The sequence below is a fragment of the Chiloscyllium punctatum genome, chromosome 20, assembly GCF_047496795.1.
Source record: "Chiloscyllium punctatum isolate Juve2018m chromosome 20, sChiPun1.3, whole genome shotgun sequence".
In the NCBI taxonomy this organism is placed as follows: Eukaryota; Metazoa; Chordata; class Chondrichthyes; order Orectolobiformes; family Hemiscylliidae; genus Chiloscyllium; species Chiloscyllium punctatum.
In genome coordinates this window covers 35,644,486-35,663,145 of record NC_092758.1, presented here as the reverse complement: position 1 = coordinate 35,663,145, position 18,660 = coordinate 35,644,486, and the positions used below count along the sequence as shown (strand labels likewise).

The window sequence follows — 18,660 nt, the reverse complement described above, 5'->3', positions numbered from 1 at the left end:
AGATAGTCCCCTTTCCTTCTAGTATATTTAAAACTTTGCATAAGCAAAGGCTGACCACTTCAACCCACCTGACAATGCCAAATGTATTAGGGCATTGGCAGGGGCATAATGGGGTCAAATAAGCTTTGAACACATTCAGTTGACCCTGAATTATTTATTTATATCTGGTGAGCAAGTTGCCAATTTCAACACCTACCTGCTCCCTGTATCAAACCCAGGTATCGGGTTTGGGTGGGAAGGTGGTGGACTGAGCATGTGCCAGATTTAATTACCCTGCAACAAAAAGCCACCCAGTGGGGGCACATAATATCCAGCATGTGAATATGAATTTCAGTGCCATTGTGATGCCAGGTATGTATGTTAGCAATGACTGGAAGATCATATCGAATCATTTCCCTTCTACTATTTGCAAAAGGCAGAGTACCGAGTGTACCCAAGCAGCCCATGCTTGCAAAGCTCAACGTACAGTGCCCAACAGAAAGTGTGACTCCATGATTGACAGCACTTCCTAAGGAATCTCAACTGTGCAAAGAATTAAACAGCCAGCCAATTTTAGATGACCAGCAGACTCGCTGTATAGTTCATTCACATGAACTACATGTATTTGCACCCTTGGCCAACATTCCCTATTTTTCTTCCTGGCTGCACGTGTCTCCAAGACCTATGTGCTGCATCAATCTCCAAAACCAGAAGTCAATGACATGATTAGTGCCAATTGCCATCGGAGCAGCTGTGAGCATATGAAGCCAAATAGCTGAGAGGGCCTGTCGCCTTCGGCCCTAATCTTTGCAAACAGAAAGACTATGTCCCCGCATTGCATCTTTTTCAACTGAACAAAAACTTGGAAGCCAACCATTCCTGGTGCATTCCCCATGAAAATGTCTTCCCTAATCAGAGTTGATTAGCTTGATGCATTCTTTCTGGTTAAGCCTCTACCAATTAGCACCCACCGAACAACCAAGCAGCATCCTATTGTCATGCAATGTATACTGCTTCCTTTCAGATTTGTATTATTGTGATTCTTTCCTGAGCAATGGAAGATGCAAGGCTTAACCAGTATGTCTCTGATGAGCAGCAGCAAGATTTATGATGTGTCCATTTTATGCAGGCAAACTTATCAGCGGGGCAAAAAATGTCGTCCCACAGAAGAGGTATTTACATATTTTAAGAGCCTAATGAGTTCTCACCTATCGTGATCAATGTTTGCCTCAAAGATTGTGAATTCTTTATCAAAAAGAGTGACACAACACTAAGGCTAGCATACAAGACTGCTAGCTCTGCATCATGCATTGTGTCCTGCAAGCAAGGCTCATAAAACTGGAAAGAAAATGAGAAAGAGGGAGAAAAAAATAAATAAAGCAAATAAATTATGAAGATTATTGTTTTAATGTTGTTTTGTATGTGGAATAATGATAGAACCATTGACCTGAGGTAGAATACCCATTCTAAACTTGGTCACACGTTCTAGGCTGACAGTGCAAAACTGAAAGAATGCTGCACTTTCAGAGGATATTTTTGTTGGCTCATATTTGAACTAAGGTCCTGTTTACCCTCTTAGGTGGATAGATTTGTTCAAATATTCAAAGAACAGCAAAGGAGTTCTTCCAGTTTCCTGTTTAGCATTCATTTCTCAAAGAAACAAACAGATTAATTGGCCATTTATTTCATAGCTACTTTTTGGAACATTGCTTTGTGGAAATTGGCTGCCTGAATCAAACAACAGGAGCATCCTGAGGATAGGAAAGGTTTATGATAAATACAAGGTTGTCTAAATGTATGTTAAAAGTGATTCATCATGAATAAGCAAGTTCAGATGGTTTGTAGGCAAAATAATGCATGCTTGGTAATCAGTTAACAGTCAAATATAGTAGAGGAATCAGGAATTTTAAATATGCAAAACGATATCTGGATGTGAGTAAAAATTATTGGAATTCTTTGAGCTTGCAACAGAAATACACAAAGACAACAACAGAGTGGATGTTAGATCTCCATAATTTAGGAAGGCATTTGAGAACAGAATTCATGGAAGTCTTATGGGTGAAAGGAAATCCAATGTGATATAGGGGATAAATAATGAGGATATTAAATTGACTAAATAACACGAAATATGAGATAAAGATCAGTGGTGTTAGCTTTAATTAGACAAGGATAAAAAACAGAAGCCCCTGGGATTGATTTTGAAACATTTACAATTTGCAGTTCTTAGAAAAATGTCACAGAAATGTGAGGAGCTGAATATCAGACAGCCCACTACCCGTTTTAACTCTTTACACCATTTTGTGGCTGTTTTCAGGTCATTGGCCTTCATTTTACAGTGTTGTGTATTTCTCCAGATGACTGCGATTGCACAAGCCTGGTGGCAAACATAAATCAAGCTGGCATTGTTCATTTATGTGGCAAACAGTATTCGTCCTAAGGGAACAGAAAGTCCCACCTCTACAGCATCCTGTCTAGCAGGACCTCCAAGTCACTGCCTCCAAAACTAGGCAACAATTGCCCCATGATTGTCATGTCTGGGGTAAATGTCACAAACCATACAGGGAAACTCCAAACTGCCAGTATTCATCCAATGCCCAATGACCTTTTAAAGGTGTTTTGGATGCAAGGTATGTCAACAAATTATAGGATATCTATTGACTGGTGAGTTGTTGCAGGAATAGTACCTGGCAAGAAATGGCTAGAATTGGGCATTACATTAAGGAAGCATTTCACTTAGTGACATTAAGGAGTACCAGTCACTGGGAATCAAGAATGGTTACCACACCAGTTAGAATTATAGGCAAAACAAGGGAAAATGGTTGTGATTGTTGGAAATAGAATATCTCAGCTAAGGATATCACTGCAGGAGTTTCTCATGTCAATGCCATTGGTCCCAATCAGCTTCACCTTCCTTAACACCTTTCCTTCATTGTAACATCAGATGTTGGAATATTTGGTGATGATTACATACAGTTCCTTTCTACATGCAAATTTTTAAAAATGAAGCTGTCCATGTATAGAAGATCACATGAAATGGAACAGCAGTTAATTATCTGGTCTTTAAGCTTGTTCTCACATTCAATATGATCATTCTACCTTTTTTAACCATTTCCATATCGGTTGATACCCTGATACACCGAACATCTGTCTAGCAAATGCTTAAACGAATTCAATGATAGGGACTCCACGGACCATTACAATAGTTCACAATCCTCTGAATGGAGAAATTTCTCCTCATCTCAGTCACAAATGATAGGCCCTGAGACTCCCACATTTCAGATTCCCTTACCAGAGGAAACAATCAACAATCTCCTCATACAAAAAGACCTGAACAGCATTCAAACTTGAGCTGTTGAGAGGTAAGTGGCATTTGTACTACATAAGTGTGATGCTTAGTTCAACAAAAAGCAATGTAACCATCTTCCATCCATAGTCAATGGCATTGCCCACAATGAAACCATCATTTTCTATATCCTGGGGGAGTCATCCATGACCAAAGGTTTAGCTGTGCTAGCCACATGAATTCTACAACAGTAGTTTAGAGATAGAAAATTCTCCAATTATGGGCTCCAAGAACACTTAAAAGGTTCAACCCTCCCAGGCCAAGGCAGTCCATGTAATGGGTTCTCCACCTACCACATTAAGTATGCACCATGGTTGCAGTGTATACCATCTACAAGAAGTAGTCACCAAGTCTTCTTCAAAAGCACTTTTTAAGCCCCCAGTTTCCTCCAGCTGGAAAGACAAGAGCAACAGACATGGAACACCATCACCTGTAAATTTCTCTCATAGGCATATACCATTCTGATTTGGAAATATATCATTGTTCCTTCATTGTCACTACTAATTATTCTGGAACTGCCTCCACTCCCAGCGTTAACCTTTGCCACACTGTGTAGAATGGTTTAAGCAGGTGATTCATCAATATCTTCCCAAGGGCTATGAGGGATGAGTAACAAATACTGGTGTAGCCAGCACTGCCCACATACCATTAATGGCATTTACCATAATAGCTAATTTTAATAATTAATGTCAAAACATAAAGAAACATTTCATTTCTTTGTGTGCTGAGCTGAAAGGTTTTCTGTGCCAATATGTAGGAAGCATTTTCCTTTGCTGGCAAGAAGGCAAAGGAAAGTAAAGGCAAGATGATGTAATTGAGTTGTCTCAACATGATCATATTGGTTCCATTCATGGGCAGGTCACCACAATGTTCAAAATAGACAGCCCTTGGGTTTCCTAAAGGGAAACTTCATAAATATGTTATTCCATAATAAAATTATAGACAGTTTACTTGGCATTGGAAAGTAGGATTTATCATGTAGGCAATCCTGTTAAATCTGACCTGGAGATCCTTGATTCTGTGGGTAGGTACAGCACTTGCAAAATATGTTAAATTTTATCAAGTACCTTCATAAGCTAGTACATTAATTGAAATACCCATGTGTTTTAGCTATATCACATCCTCAAAATTAGTCCAGTAGACTGGCAAGGTACAATCCCCTGCTTGTAAATCCATATTGTTTTTCATAAATCATAACTATCTTTGATCATATCTATATTATGATTCTTAGCAACAGTCTTTAATTTATTTCTTTTTTTGTTACTGATTTCTGGCTATGAAACTCACAATATTCAGTCTTAAAATTAAAGTACCAAACTGTTTGTTTCGAAAAAGCTTAATAGATTTATTTTGTCTTATAAAGCTAAGCTTTTCATGAGGCAAGGACATAATTATTTGTCATCCTAAGTATAAAACAAAAATGAATTGGATATTTCAAATATAAACATGCTTTATTCCAAACCCACTAGTAATCCATGTGACCCCAAACTATAGCATTGTAATTCACTGTGCTCTGGGTAATCAAGAATGGATAATAAGTGTTGGCCCTGCCAGCAATGTCCACAGAACAATATTTTTAAGGCTCCTGAACTCAATGTTGGAGGACCCATTTAATAATCAATTGTGCATTATTACTGAATTACTTAGTCAGTTTAAGCCAAATTTCTTTTTCCTTCATCCCACGTATGCATCTAATGGCAGCAAGTTTCATCACAATCTTCAAACTGCCAGGAATTGAGAAAATAAAAAGTTTATAGCCTAAATGTTTCTATTTCCTTTTCAGTTAGGGGTTCATGTAAGTCAGTTTAATATTGATCAATATTTTTAATAGTATTATTAGAGTTTCTTCATTTAGAAAGTGAGGAAGAAAGCAACAAAAATCCTACTGAAATAGTTAACAAGTCAGAGAGAATTGGAATACTATCCAATAAATGGAAATACTGAATATTTCGTTCAGAAATGACACAGCAATGACCCTGGAAACTATGAGTCGGTTAGACAGCCATCAGCAGTAATAAAAAATTAAAGATTATTTTAAGACTCATAACCCATATATTTGAGCCAAAATAAATATGCTTCATGAAAGACAATATGGATTTATTAGCAGATGATTTTACCTTGCCAATTTACTAGATTCTTCTGAGAACACTAAAATATCAGTAGACAGGAGCAATCCAGTAAATATTATATAAAGATACCTCACAAAGTAGCTCTGCCTGCAGAGAGATGAGGGTTCAGAATTGATGACATGATTAGAAGACTGACTTGACAATAAGAATGTAGTATAAGTATAAATGGATATCAACAGAGATGTAGCAATACTGTAGGGTTCTACAGAGATTATTGCTCAAATTGATGCTGTTCATTAACTACTCAAGTGACCTTGATGAGATCAGAAGCAGAATTACAATGCTTGCCATTGACATAAGTATGCGTGGGAGGGGGAATTGTGTTGTAAAGGCAGATACTAGTTCAGCAGGATCTGGAGAGCCTCAGCATTTGTACTAATGAATGGTAACTGGCATTTAAAGAGGGAGTTTAACTATTAGAACCCCTTTTAAAAAATACAATGGTAACAAAGAACTGTGATTCATTTTCATGTCTTATAGTTTATTTCTGTCTATTTCTGTTTATTTCTAGATTTTTTCTGTTTAAATATTGGGTCCAGATAAGAGTGTTGAGGGAACTAGCTAAAAGCAATTACTCAGCCCAACAGTGTAAGGAAATTGGACGAACACATAGTTTAAGTAGTAAGCTCACCAAAGTACCCAGAGTTAACGATTGCATCCCTGCTGATGTTAATTCTACAAACTAAATGCTGGCAACTCCTCCAAGTGAGCTGGGCCGGTGAAGTCTTCAGCATTCCATGTTTAAATGGATATATTTAAAATGTTAACAGAAGCAGTGACAAAGAAATGAAAATGACATAAAACTAATTAGAATTCTTTGTAATATTGTTATTTTAAAGAGTGCTGAGGGTGAGTTAACCTCTTTTAAAGGGGTGCTAACTTCATAGAGGAGTGTCTGGCAAACCTTCATTTGTTTACAAATATACAATGCAATGGTGTAAATCTTATGAAAATGTGTCACTATGTTACTGATGCATAATGTCACCATAAGGAAATGCCATACATTGCTTTTCCTGCCTTTGTAAAAGATTAGCCAAATTTAATAGATTACAAACAAAGTACTTCTTTATGTGAATATCCATAATCTCTTTAGGATTAAAAATATTAGATTTTATTGCAAGATAAATGGTTTTACTTTAATGAGATGGTTATAATCTGACAATAAAGTTTCCTGATATTGAGGGGAGAGAACAAATAAATTTTTATATTAAAAATGGAACAATGAAGATAAGTGGCAAAACAAAGAAAATTGAGGTGTATTTTCCACCAAAAATACCAATTTTATGTCTGCTGGATTTTAACACTTCTAATTTGAATTGAAGGCACAATACAATTTTCCTGGAGTTAATATAGGGAAATATTACTCTACACACAAGTAATTGTCATTTAACGATTGAGAAATTCAGTAATCCAGCTGTGGACCACAACTCAGCAAAATTATTCCAGGGAAATGAAGAAAATCCTGATTTATCAACAAGGCTCAACCTTTACAAAAACAGTGAATTTCAATCATAGGAAGTTCCAATCATAGGAAAAAAGAGCTGACTTTGAAATAAATCAATATAATTTTCTGCTTTCAAATCAGATGTGTCTCATATTTGAAATTTGTCATGCATGAATATCCTGAGAAGTATAAATGTATAAAAGTTATAATAGTTTCAGTCATTTAGTTTTCAAATATGAATTAAGGTTCAATCTATGAGTCATAGTTAAAAACTCAAAACCAAGAAAACTATGAGCCCTGTACACTTTTAATTGAAATATTGCAAATCATGTGGCATTGTTCTAATTATTGACAGTCATTCAAAAGCCAACCCAAGTTCACAGTTCAGACTTGATGTGCTGTAAATTTATCTAAATTATTTATGATTTTAGAAATCAAATTAAGTACTACTCATGTTTTTTTAACTGTAGACTTTATTGCCATCACCTAAAAGATAACATCACCGAAAAGATTCAATCGCCAATTCCTTCCATGTAACTGAAATTTGTGTTTCTACTGCAGAGTGGCCATCAGTCCAAAATAGCCACCTTCTTGGCTGAAACTCCTACAACAAAACCATCAACTGTTTAGCAATAGCATGAATAGAAGTACTATGCATATTTCTCCACTTTTTCTACGTTTATCGCATCATCACAATTTCCCCTCTGATGGTAAGCTTCTGTCTTTTACATTTGTTCTGTCCATGGATTTCCTAATCCACAGGTTAAGATCTCAAAACTAGTTTCCTCCTCAAATTAGGGGAGTCATTCCCAATACAAAAATTCAACATAGTTTCTCCAATGAGTGGTTTTGCAGATAAGCTTGTACTGTAAGATGTACTTGCAAAATCAACACCAATTAAATATCAACTTCATAGATAATGTTAAACGTGTTTTTATTAGAAAGAATCAGACTTTGTTTGTAAAGGTTTTATGTTTTATTGATTGATGCTTTTTAGTGATTGTGAACGTCAAGCTGCCAACATACTTTGAGTGGCACACAGATCTCAGATAGCTTATCACACATCATGATTATATTGGTTATTTGCCAAGCACGTAAAATTTAACTATATAGACAGGACAATGAGTGCAATCATATTTCATACTACATAGAGTTACATAATTTTCTATAGATACAGAATGCTAACTTATAATTAATTATATTGTTACATTCATTCTATATTTTGTCAAGAAATTGTTATGACATAATTTTGCCAATATTACTTTAAGATGATAAAATGGATTCATAATTGATTGGTTTTATATTCTTATTTTGTTTTAAGAGTTTTATAATAAAGTTTAGATTTCTCATAACATCGATTTTCCTGCTCCTCGGATGCTGCCTGACCTGCTGTGCTTTTCCAGCACCACACTAATCTTGACTCTGATCTCCAGAATCTGCAGTCCTCATTTTCACCTGCTTTTATCTTTTGTCTAGTGACAATAACAAGTTCAATGACAATCCACTAGATTCCTTGTTTGAACATAACATTGGTTACACATACAATGAAGCTTTCTCTACACTGCTCCATTATTTTATTTGCAGGGCATATAATGCACAAAACAATGTGTGCAATACTATTACACATAGCAATGTGTAATATGAGAATATCTCACTATTCCATCCCACAATTTTATGCTTTAAACCCTACTTTAGAAAAACACTCACTGCTCCACTGCCAGCTTTTAATTTCCTACATCAAACATATTGTGATCTCTCTGTGCGAGATTGCCAAGTTAATGAAACTTTGTGATGAAAATTGCAAGTTTATGCTGTGGGTCTGCATCTATTGGGCAGAATTTCCTCAGGCTGTTGGCAGTAGATCCAGCAGTGAGCTGGGTGGAAACGACCTAGAGAAGGATGTTGGGTTGGGTTTCCAGTATAATGTGCATTTTGGAAGCTTTCCCCAGGGCAGTTTCCAAGCCCAGCAAGGAAGTTATATTGGATGTAGTTTTGCTCACTGAGCAGGAAGATTCATTTCCATGCGTTTCATTACCCTACTAGGTAACATCTTCAGCGGGCCTCAGGCAAAGCAATGCTGAAAATTCCTGCTTTCTGTTTATATGTTTGGGTTTCTTTGGGTTGGTGATGACATTTCCTGTGGTAATGTTATTTCGTGTGTTGAAGTCACTCCTTGTTTCTTTTCTCAGGGGGTGGTATATGGGGTCTAACTCGATGTGTTTGTTGATAGAGTTCCCAAAACGTCGATTCTCCTGCTCCTTGGATGCTGCCTGACCTGCTGTGCTTTTCCAGCAACACATTTTCAGTTCCAGTTGGAATGCCATGCTTCTAGGAATTCTCATTTGTGTCTTTGTTTGGCTTGTCTTAGGATGGATGTGTTGTCCCAGTCGAAGTGGTGTCCTTCCTTATCTGTATGTAAGGATACTAATAAGAGAGGGTCATGTCTTTTTGTGGCTAGTTGGTGTTCATGTAATCTGGTGGCTAGTTTTCTGCCTGTTTGTCCAATGTAGTGTTTGTTACAGTTCTTGCATGGTATTTTGTAAATGATATTAGTTTTGTTCGTTGTCTGTATAGGGTCTTTCAAGTTTATTAGTTGCTGTTTTAGTGTGTTGGTGGGTTTGTGGGCTACCATGATGCCAAGGTGTCTGAGTAGTCTGGCCGTCATTTTCAAGATGTCTTTGATGTAGGAGAGAGTGGCTAGGGTTTCTGGACATGTTTTGTCTGCTTGTTTGGGTTTGTTGCCGAGAAATTGGCGGAGTGTGTTCAACCTGAGCTACAAATCTTCTCAAAACTTGCTAAGGAAGTTGTATGTGATTTTTACAAGCATGAAATTCATTTTTGTTGATGGCACAAAAGCTACAAAATGTGCCTGCAAGTCAGCACAGTAAAGAAGGGAAGTGCACAGTTGGAGCTCACTGACCTATCAAACTGACAAAAAGTGAACAGTATAATGTGATCAACCAAACACTTGCACTAACAGATGCACTTTCTTTAGTCTAAACTCACTGACTCTATTGAGAGCAACTACTCTATGCAGCTAACTTGGACCAATCTGAGGGTAATCTCTTCTTACTGGCAGTGGATCCACCCTGTGACATGGAAGCTACTTGCTCTGAACTTCAACTGCACAGCCAAAGCTACAGGGGTAGCAATGCAAACAGCCACATATAACTCCATGGAACAGAGCAGATGGACACAGGGTGAACCACAAACTTCCTTGACCTTTTCAAAAGTAATGCCTCAACAGTCTTAGGGTATTGTAGCACACAGTCACAAACCTTAACATGCAAGAGAAGAAGGTGGCTACCCTTACCTTTATCTATTGGCGTGACAACAGCCCGAAGTTTAAAGTAAGTTCTTCACTGCTGCCTGACAATACATCAGTTCAATGACTTCTTGTTTGCAGTGGCTTCCAATTGGATCAACTTTGTAACTAATCAGGCCAGTCACACTCATAGATCTGTTAGTTTTGCTTCCCTTTCATAATTTCCATATTGTACAATTAGTATGTGATTGTCACAAAAGAAAAATATAATTGTATGTCAAATATCATAGAGCTACTAAGACATATTCAGCAATCATGGGTCCACAGCTCTACTCTCCATTAAATTATCTTAATGATTAGCTCCTAGGGGACAACAAATATCAAAGATATAACCGATGACCCCAGTGAGAACCTCAACAACGGTGCTGGAGAGAGACTACCAGGGCCCGTTTTATTACCAGAATGACAGTAGACTGCACCATAAGATTAACAAAATGTGGTTGCATTGCCTTGTCTGATGTGGGAGTGTCCTTCAGTAGATTTTAGCAAGATAATAGAAGCATGTCATATGCAATGCAACATGGCACTGTAGAGAGGGCCGGAGCTGGTTCAAGAGGAAGAGAGAGAGAGAGAGAGACAGACAGACAGACAGACAGAGAGGGCCTGGCATCTTCAAAGAAGATGAAAGAGAATGAGGACAAGGAGAAAAAAAACTCGTGAAATACTACTGGTGCCTGCAGAATTAGGCAGTTTTATCTGTTTAAGAGGCATGTGACATAACAGCCATGCTTCATCTAAGAAGTCTGTACATGGCATTGAAATCCAATCATTGTCACAATACAAACGCCCTTTACCATGTCCCCACCAGCAAACTTTCTTCTCTCAGATAACATCTACTTCCATAGTCTCACTTCCTCATCCATGTGCATATTTAATTGACCAGAATCAATAATAGTTCAAACAATGTAGATAGCATGACAATAAATAGCCATCTTTTTTATTCATTAAAATCATCGATGAAAAGTGACAATATGATAAGAAAGCAGTGGTTCAAACTAAAGATCTTTTCCTCAATGTGTTCTATCCTTCTATTTGGTTCTACTTCTACGGCTTCAACAGAGCTACAAGTAGGGTTGGTTCATCTGTTGTGACACATAAGATGCCTATTATGATGTCCCCTAAGTTTCAGAACAATTTATGGTCCTGTCAAAAATCAAAAGTCCTGTATGTTTATACCTGCGAAGACCTGAGGCAGCAGACAGCACACGTGACACTGCCTGAAGGCATGAGGGAAGGGCCGTGAAGTTGAGGCACTCAGAAGAACCCCGACTACTATCCGGCCTTTCTCCATCTTCCCTCCTAGTGTCTACCTGCACTTCCCTGCTAACTAAGAAAATAAGAGCATTTTGCTGCGAGTAACAAAGTGATTCTTTGATCTATACTGAGTAAACTGGCAGCTATAGTTTGCAGAGATTTGATGTTGACCAGTGTGCACATGGTGGCCTGTCTCTCTGATTATCCATGAATTTTGCCATTTTTCAGTTGAGGTGGTCATGAATGTAAATGCTTGAGATACGATGCACTCGTTGTTAGAGATGCACCCCTTGAATCACAAAATGCTAGAATTCAAGTATACTGGGAAATAGTGTAGGCAAATGGAATGTTGGCCTTTATCTCCAAGAGAATGGAGTATAAAGTAGCAAGGACTGCCACAAACACTACGTAGGACAAACAGGAAGAAAGTTAGCCACCAGGATACATGAACACCAGCTAGCCACAAAAAGATACGACCCTCTCTCCCTCATAGCCCCACACACGGATGAAAAAAAACCACCATTTCGACTGGGACAACACATCTATCCTGGGACAGACTAAGCAAAGACATGCCAGAGAATTCCTAGAGGCCTGGCACTCCAACCACAACGCCATAAACAAACACATAGATCTAGATGCCATCTATCAACCCCTCAGAAAACGAACAAAAAATGACATCACCACAAACCCCAGGAACCCCATCCAGGAGAAAGATATAAATAGAAAGCAGGAGACAACAGCTTCGCTTCACTTGGAGGTCGCCACTGATGATGTTACCTAGCCAGGTAATGAAACGTCTGGATATCAAACCTACAACTGAGCGAGCAAACCTACACCCTAAAGTAGAGAGATTTTGCTAAAATTATACAAGACAATTATCAGACCATAGCTGAAACACTGTGTACAGTTTTGGGCCCCTTAACTAAGGAAATATATTGTGGCATTGTAGGCAGTCCAGAGAAAGTTCATTAAGCTCATACCAGGTATGGAGGGACTATTTTATGAAAGGAGACTGAGTAGAATGGGCTTGTACTCTTTGAGCCATAGAAAAATAAGAGGTTACCTTATTGAATCATACAAGATTCTTAGAGGACCTGACAGGGCAGTTGCAGAAAGATTGTTTCCCATTGTGAAAGTGTCTCGGACCAGAGTGCATAATCTCAGATTAAGAGCTCACACATTTAAAACAGAGATGAGAAGAAACTTCTTCTCATGGGTGGCTGTGAATCTGTGGAATTCTTTGCTGCAGGGCTGATGGAGCTGAATCATATAGTATATTCAAGGTTGACATAGACATATTTTTAATATGGAAGGAAATCAAAGAATATGCAAAAGAAGCACAAAGCTGAACCCATCAAAGAGCATGTGTGCTGGTGGAGGACAGTGCAAGAGTGACATGCTGATGCATGCTTAAATTGCTAGTCCTTCTCTGAGACCTCCATGCACTTTTCCTCTATCCTCTATATCAACTCTGGCAAAGCACATGAGAGATGAAAAACTTGAATATCGGTGATGTAAAGTTGCAAATTGGAATAGTGCAAATTATAACATGATGTGATCGATTAAATAAGAGTGGCCTATTAAGTACCAAGTTGCAGTGTGTTATCTATCTGATCCCCAGGTCTCTGTTCCAGCCCTGGATTTCCATTGACAGCCATCTGGACAGGTGTTAGCCTGGTGATTGCCAGCATTTCTTCCTCCAGCAAGGTCAGGGTGGCCATGGCTTGGGATCTACCCCTGGATCTCTGCCATTCCCAAATGTCATTAACACTTTTCTGCAAGATTGGTAGGAATGTGACAAATTCATTGATGGTTGAGAGTGGATGTTAGACATTTGAGGAGGGTTCCTGAAAGTGATGGGAACAAGAGGACAATAGGTTAAAGATGAGTGTGAATGCCTGATGTTCTGGAGAAGAAGGCTGAAGAGTGCAAGTGACAGTATGAAATATCATTCAAATGAGTGCAGCATTAGTGGGAGGGATGAGATGGTGATGGCTACCAGCTAAGAGCTGCAGGCAACCTACCTCCCAGAATTCAAGATATTATTGTGCCCAAGTTCTAACAGCAGAATTAGATCCTTACTCCCACAGTTCACTCAGTTCAATTTAAAACTATGTATGCTTGGTAATGCTGGTGACCATGCTCTGCCATCACTGTTTAAATTTTGACCTCCAGAAATGCTTTCAGGACTTAGAGGTCAATCTTTCCATATTGGCTATCCAGCTCTTTCCACCCTCACTGTGGATTTTTGTATGTAAATACAGTTATCACTGTGAGTTCCCCAGAATACTTTATACAGAAAGCCTTCCTTTTGGTTAAAGGACTTCATCCCAACTTCCTATTATGTTGTAAAAACTGAAGGGGACTGCTTATTGGTTTGTTCAGAGAAATAACAAGAGCAAATCACACAAGTTGGATATTCAGTTTCCTGGCTTGAAGATGGTCTGACTGTTCCAGCAGAACAAAGGTAATAAGGTTATATCCATCGAGTCATATAATCTCAAACTTATTTTTTGTGGTGTAGAAACCTGACAGCCAGTAGAGAAAAACCTCTACTTGCTATAAATCATCATTTAAACCCAAGTCACTGAAGTGAAAGAATAATATATTAGCATTAGTGGCCTCTCTATATTACATTACCTCTGGACTACCAAAAGATTAATCGCTGGCCTCTCCTTCTTTCTAAGATAGATGCTGCCCCTCAGCAACATCATTAGCCAACATGTTGAGATTTAGGTATAGTCTGACCTCCTACTGGCTCTACTTCCTGTCCACCACCTCAGCTTTGTCACACTACTGGTATGACATCCAATGCTAATGAGCAGAAATTTCCTTCAGTTAATATTCAGTAGACCAAAACCATTGTTTTGCTTCCAACCAACAAGTTTCATTCTCTAGCCAACACAGCCATCCACCTATCTGGCACCTATCTGGTGCAAACTAGACCATTCAAAACCACTGTGTCCTTTTTGACCAGAGGTGAACTTCGAGTCACAAGTTTGCTCCATCATTCACCTGCCTTACCTCTATAACATCACCCAACTCAGCCCTCAACTATTGAAACCTTCAATCATGCTATTGTTCCACTAGACTTCACTATTCCAAAACTCTCTTAGCCAGTCGCATAGCTTGCTCTTTACACTAGTTTAAGCTCATTTCACTTGCCTATCTCTAAACATGCATCAAGTCCAAATAACCTAAAGAATTGTGGATGCTGTACATCAGAAAAATAAGTTATTGGAAAAGCTCAGCAGGTCTGGCAGCATCTGTGCAGAGAAATTAGAGTTAACATTTTAGGTTCAGTTACCCTTTCTCAAAACTGGGCCAGAAATGGCATAACCAAGACCTCAGTTTCAATATTTGAAAGGTAGCATCTTTGCCAGTGTAGCACTCCCTCAACCCTCCACTGAAAGCATCACCTTGGATTATACATGTTCCAATCTTTGGAATGGAGATTGAAGCTATGACCTGATGACTCAGACACAAAATTGCTATCACTGAGCCAGGGTAACACCTAACCTGTGTTTCTACATCACACAAAGTATTTATAAATACATTTTGGATAACTGCATTTATACTCAAAACAACATGGAGTGCGATAATTGATTTTAATGTTTATACATCACGTGGGCTATGGTTATATTTTAACTGAGAAATCTGCTTAGTATGAAGATCAGCCAACAATGTAACGTGTGCAAACAAAATGAAAACTTGCACTCTGAGTACTTGGAGACTGAAGCTCTGTGTATATTTGTACACGTGCGCAGAACTCCATTCTCTCAGCAAGTGCATTTTTTTACAAACTCAAGCAGAAGTATTCACTTCATAAAAACGAGCGTTTAGAAAATGTACTGACGGCCCAATGGAATACTTTTAGCATTTTAAAAACCTACTTACATGCCTTTGGGATTACATTTCGCTCAACGTCCAATCCAAAACGTGCTGCTGAATGTCTCACACCACCGGTTTCCACATATTTGCAGACAAATTGGCATTTGACGAAAAGTGCTGTCTGCCAGTTGGAGGAGAGCGACACGCTAAACTTGTTTAATATGATGAAGATACGGAGTAGTTTCATTGTTGCAAATTAAAATCCCCGGAATAAATACGGGGCTGTGTGAAACAATAACAATGTTGCAGTTGGTGTCTATAAATAACGAAATGTTATTACTTTGTATAATGTAACAGTGTACCTCACAAAGGTCCACCGCGCCATCAAATAAAGATTGGACTCCCTCTAAACAATGCCAGGGCGTGTGGTGTGAATTTTACGTTCAAGATGTGGTTCTTTTGCTGAGTTTTTTTTTTACCAATCCGGCTGGTGCCTGAGTTCGAAGAGGGTCTGTTCGCCGCCTTGTATAGGCGAAAGTAAGGAGTGCAGATGCTGGGGATCAGAGTCGAAAGTGTGGTGCTGGAAAAGCACAGCAGCATCCGAGGAGCAGGAGAGTCGACGTTTCGGGAAACCTGATGAAGGGCTTATGCCCGAAACGTTGGTTCTCCTGCTCCTCGGATGCTGCCTGACCTGCTGTGCTTTTCCAGCACCACACTCTCGACTCGCCACCTTGTATGTCAATGGTCAGTTCACCGCAACAATAAGCGCAGAGCCAGCAGCCGACCGCTGCCCTGTTTTATCACATGGAGGGTATGCGACAAGGTGAGAGGGTTAGCAAAGGAGAGGGCTGAAGGCTGAAAATTGTATATGATGCACTTCCCCTTTGGAAATTGTGAAACGAATGAATTAATAATAAAAGCTTCGCTGAGCACAGCTGTCATGACAGAATTTGTACCATCTTCTGGCCATTTAAACACCAAATAAAAACTGATGTCCCCCCTCCAGGAAAGTGACTGGACCTAATCCTCTTGTTTACAATATAATCTCTTTTAAAAGATCATGGAAGCAACACTTTAGCTTATATTTCAACATAAACAGATGAAAGGTGCTCATAATTTGCCAAGGATCAAAGTGGCTTAGGACACGATTGCAGTAAGTGTGATTGTGGGGGAGGGTCTGATTCCAATGCTCAGTGAAAAGCTAACGAGAGAGGGTGGTCGACCTTAAAGAAGCAGTTCCCTCTGGATCTGCCAACCGCTTGAATTGTACCCCCAGTTATAACCACTGCCGAGCACAGAGATCCGACTCCCTCATTCCTCCCCTGAACGAAATAAATGATGTGGAGGAGCCAGACATCCAGTTCCTTGCATAACCTGCGCTGTGCTTGAGCACACACAGCCCTGGCCTGAGGGTGGGGAGGCCTGACGTCACCTGTCAGGCTGGGAGACAGCTGCCGAGCTTCAGGAACGGAACCAAACTCCGAATCAAGTGCATCGCCAGGCCGCCGCAACAGCCGGCCTCCTGCACTGCCCTGGGACTATGCTTTCGATTCCTGCGGAACAGTGTGCACCGAGGATAGCATACAGCTCCAAGTCATGCAGATAAATGGTGAGTCCCTTGGCTCCTTGCTAGCCCGCCTGAAGAACAGAAATGGGGTGGGGGGGAAATTACACACGTGCTTTTGTAAAAAGCAAACGTTGCAATGTCGATCAATTCAGCTGAATCACTGCCTGGTCCGGACGGAAAGCTCGCCAGCATTTCAGACCAGATTTTTTTTCACAAAGACGAGCAGTCCAAGGCAATGTTCTTCACTGTTCAGTTTTCATTCTCTCCCCCCCCCCCCCCCCTGTGTCATTTCGAACCTTGCTCTTTCCCACAGCATTTTGTTCGCTGATTCGGGATTATGAGAGGCTATTTTTATTAGTTATAATTGCGACGTTGCGGCGGGACTTGGGGTTTCTCCTGTTAATGCAGAAGTCGTGTGAGGGAACTGGACAGTTGCTCACGAATACAGCACATCAAAAAGTTTGCAAAAGTAATTTCAGTAGGTATTTTTCCATCATGGAGAAAAAGCAAGACCTGGTAGACAAGCGGGGAGGGTAAATTATTCCCTACCTTTTATCTATCTGAAAACCCTTAAAATCGGCCCTTTCTTCATTTGCGGTATTTGTTTCTGACCGAACGTAACTTGTTGAGTTCAGATTGTAAACAGTCTAAGTGTTTGATGTCAAGTTATAGAGAGAGAAGGTCCTTTCCGCAGCAGCAACATTACTCACCCTCTCAGAATGGATTTCGACCCAACCTGCAGAGCAATCGTTAGCATGGTTCAACATGTTACTGCAGCGATGAAGTATAGAAAGCGAGCAAAAATAAAATAACACGCATAGTTTATAAATGAAATATGTCGGTACAGTATAGGGTTTGGGTAAATTACAGACAGTCATAGAATTCGCACTTGGAAACAAAACAAGCCATAAACGCATGATCATAGTTATAACTGGGGACAGATCCAACTTGTGAAAAGGTTATGTTAAGAAAAGTGATTGAAATTGAAGGCAGTGTAATCCCCAGAGCTATTGGGAGAGAGTGGTTGTATTTCGGTCAAAGAGTAAAGGAGGGTTCCCACTAGTTATTTAATGTAAACAAACACTTCTTTGGTGTTGAGGTACATAAAACCATATATGACTGTACATTTTACTAATAATGTAGGATGTAAGTCGATATGTGTGTGGAACAGCCGCTACGGTGGATAGTTTGCGATTGACAACTTTATTGACAAGATTTGTGTCAAAATAGTGGTTTTCCCCTCAGCAACCGAACGCTTCGGACTGGAATGTAACAAGGAGTTTATTTTCAGTAGCAGTCTGTGATTTTTTTTTAAGTTAAATAATTTAGTATCACGAGCAGATTGACTATTTTCTAACGCAATACTCCTGAGAATGCTAAATAAAATCAAATTCCAGTTTTAAAAAAAACTTAGTGATAGGGGAAGAGTATTTCCTTTGACAATTATTGAAATGTGGCCCTGTGAAAGACAGATCTAGTGAATAATCGTTCGGTTTGTTTCTCGGCCTTACCTGCTCGATTGGCTTTGAGCGGAATTACTCCTCTCTTTTACAGTATAATGATTTATTAACTGCAATTATTAAGACGCAGATATTTCAATTAAAGTAGCCAAGGTCATTTTCGTCAAATTCCTGACACATCAAAAAACGGAAAGCGGTAAAATCTTCCTCAGACTTCTCAAAATATCCATTTATATCGTTCTTCCTGAGCCATCCAAAGGGTTTTCGTGAATGTCAGCCTTACAAGAGACAACCTTCCTGAAAACGGCTTTACCTTGAACTGCGTGGT

General features: G+C 39.2%; 1 protein-coding gene across 3 annotated transcripts in view; it reads left to right on the top strand.

Annotated features, from left to right (window-relative positions):
- The first annotated feature begins 16,538 nt into the window (after window positions 1–16,538).
- pitx1 (paired-like homeodomain 1) overlaps window positions 16,539–18,660 on the top strand; it is a 48,109-nt gene continuing 45,987 nt past the window's right edge. For 2 of the 3 annotated variants that reach the window (XM_072590688.1, XM_072590686.1), the window contains exon 1: window positions 16,540–16,914. Coding sequence is in view for 1 of the 3 variants with exons in the window: in XM_072590687.1 (XP_072446788.1) it covers window positions 16,902–16,914 (13 nt within the window). In the remaining 2 variants the exon portion in view is untranslated. Of the gene's footprint in view, window positions 16,915–18,660 lie in introns of all 3 variants that reach the window. The other variant, XM_072590687.1, reaches the window with a different exon arrangement.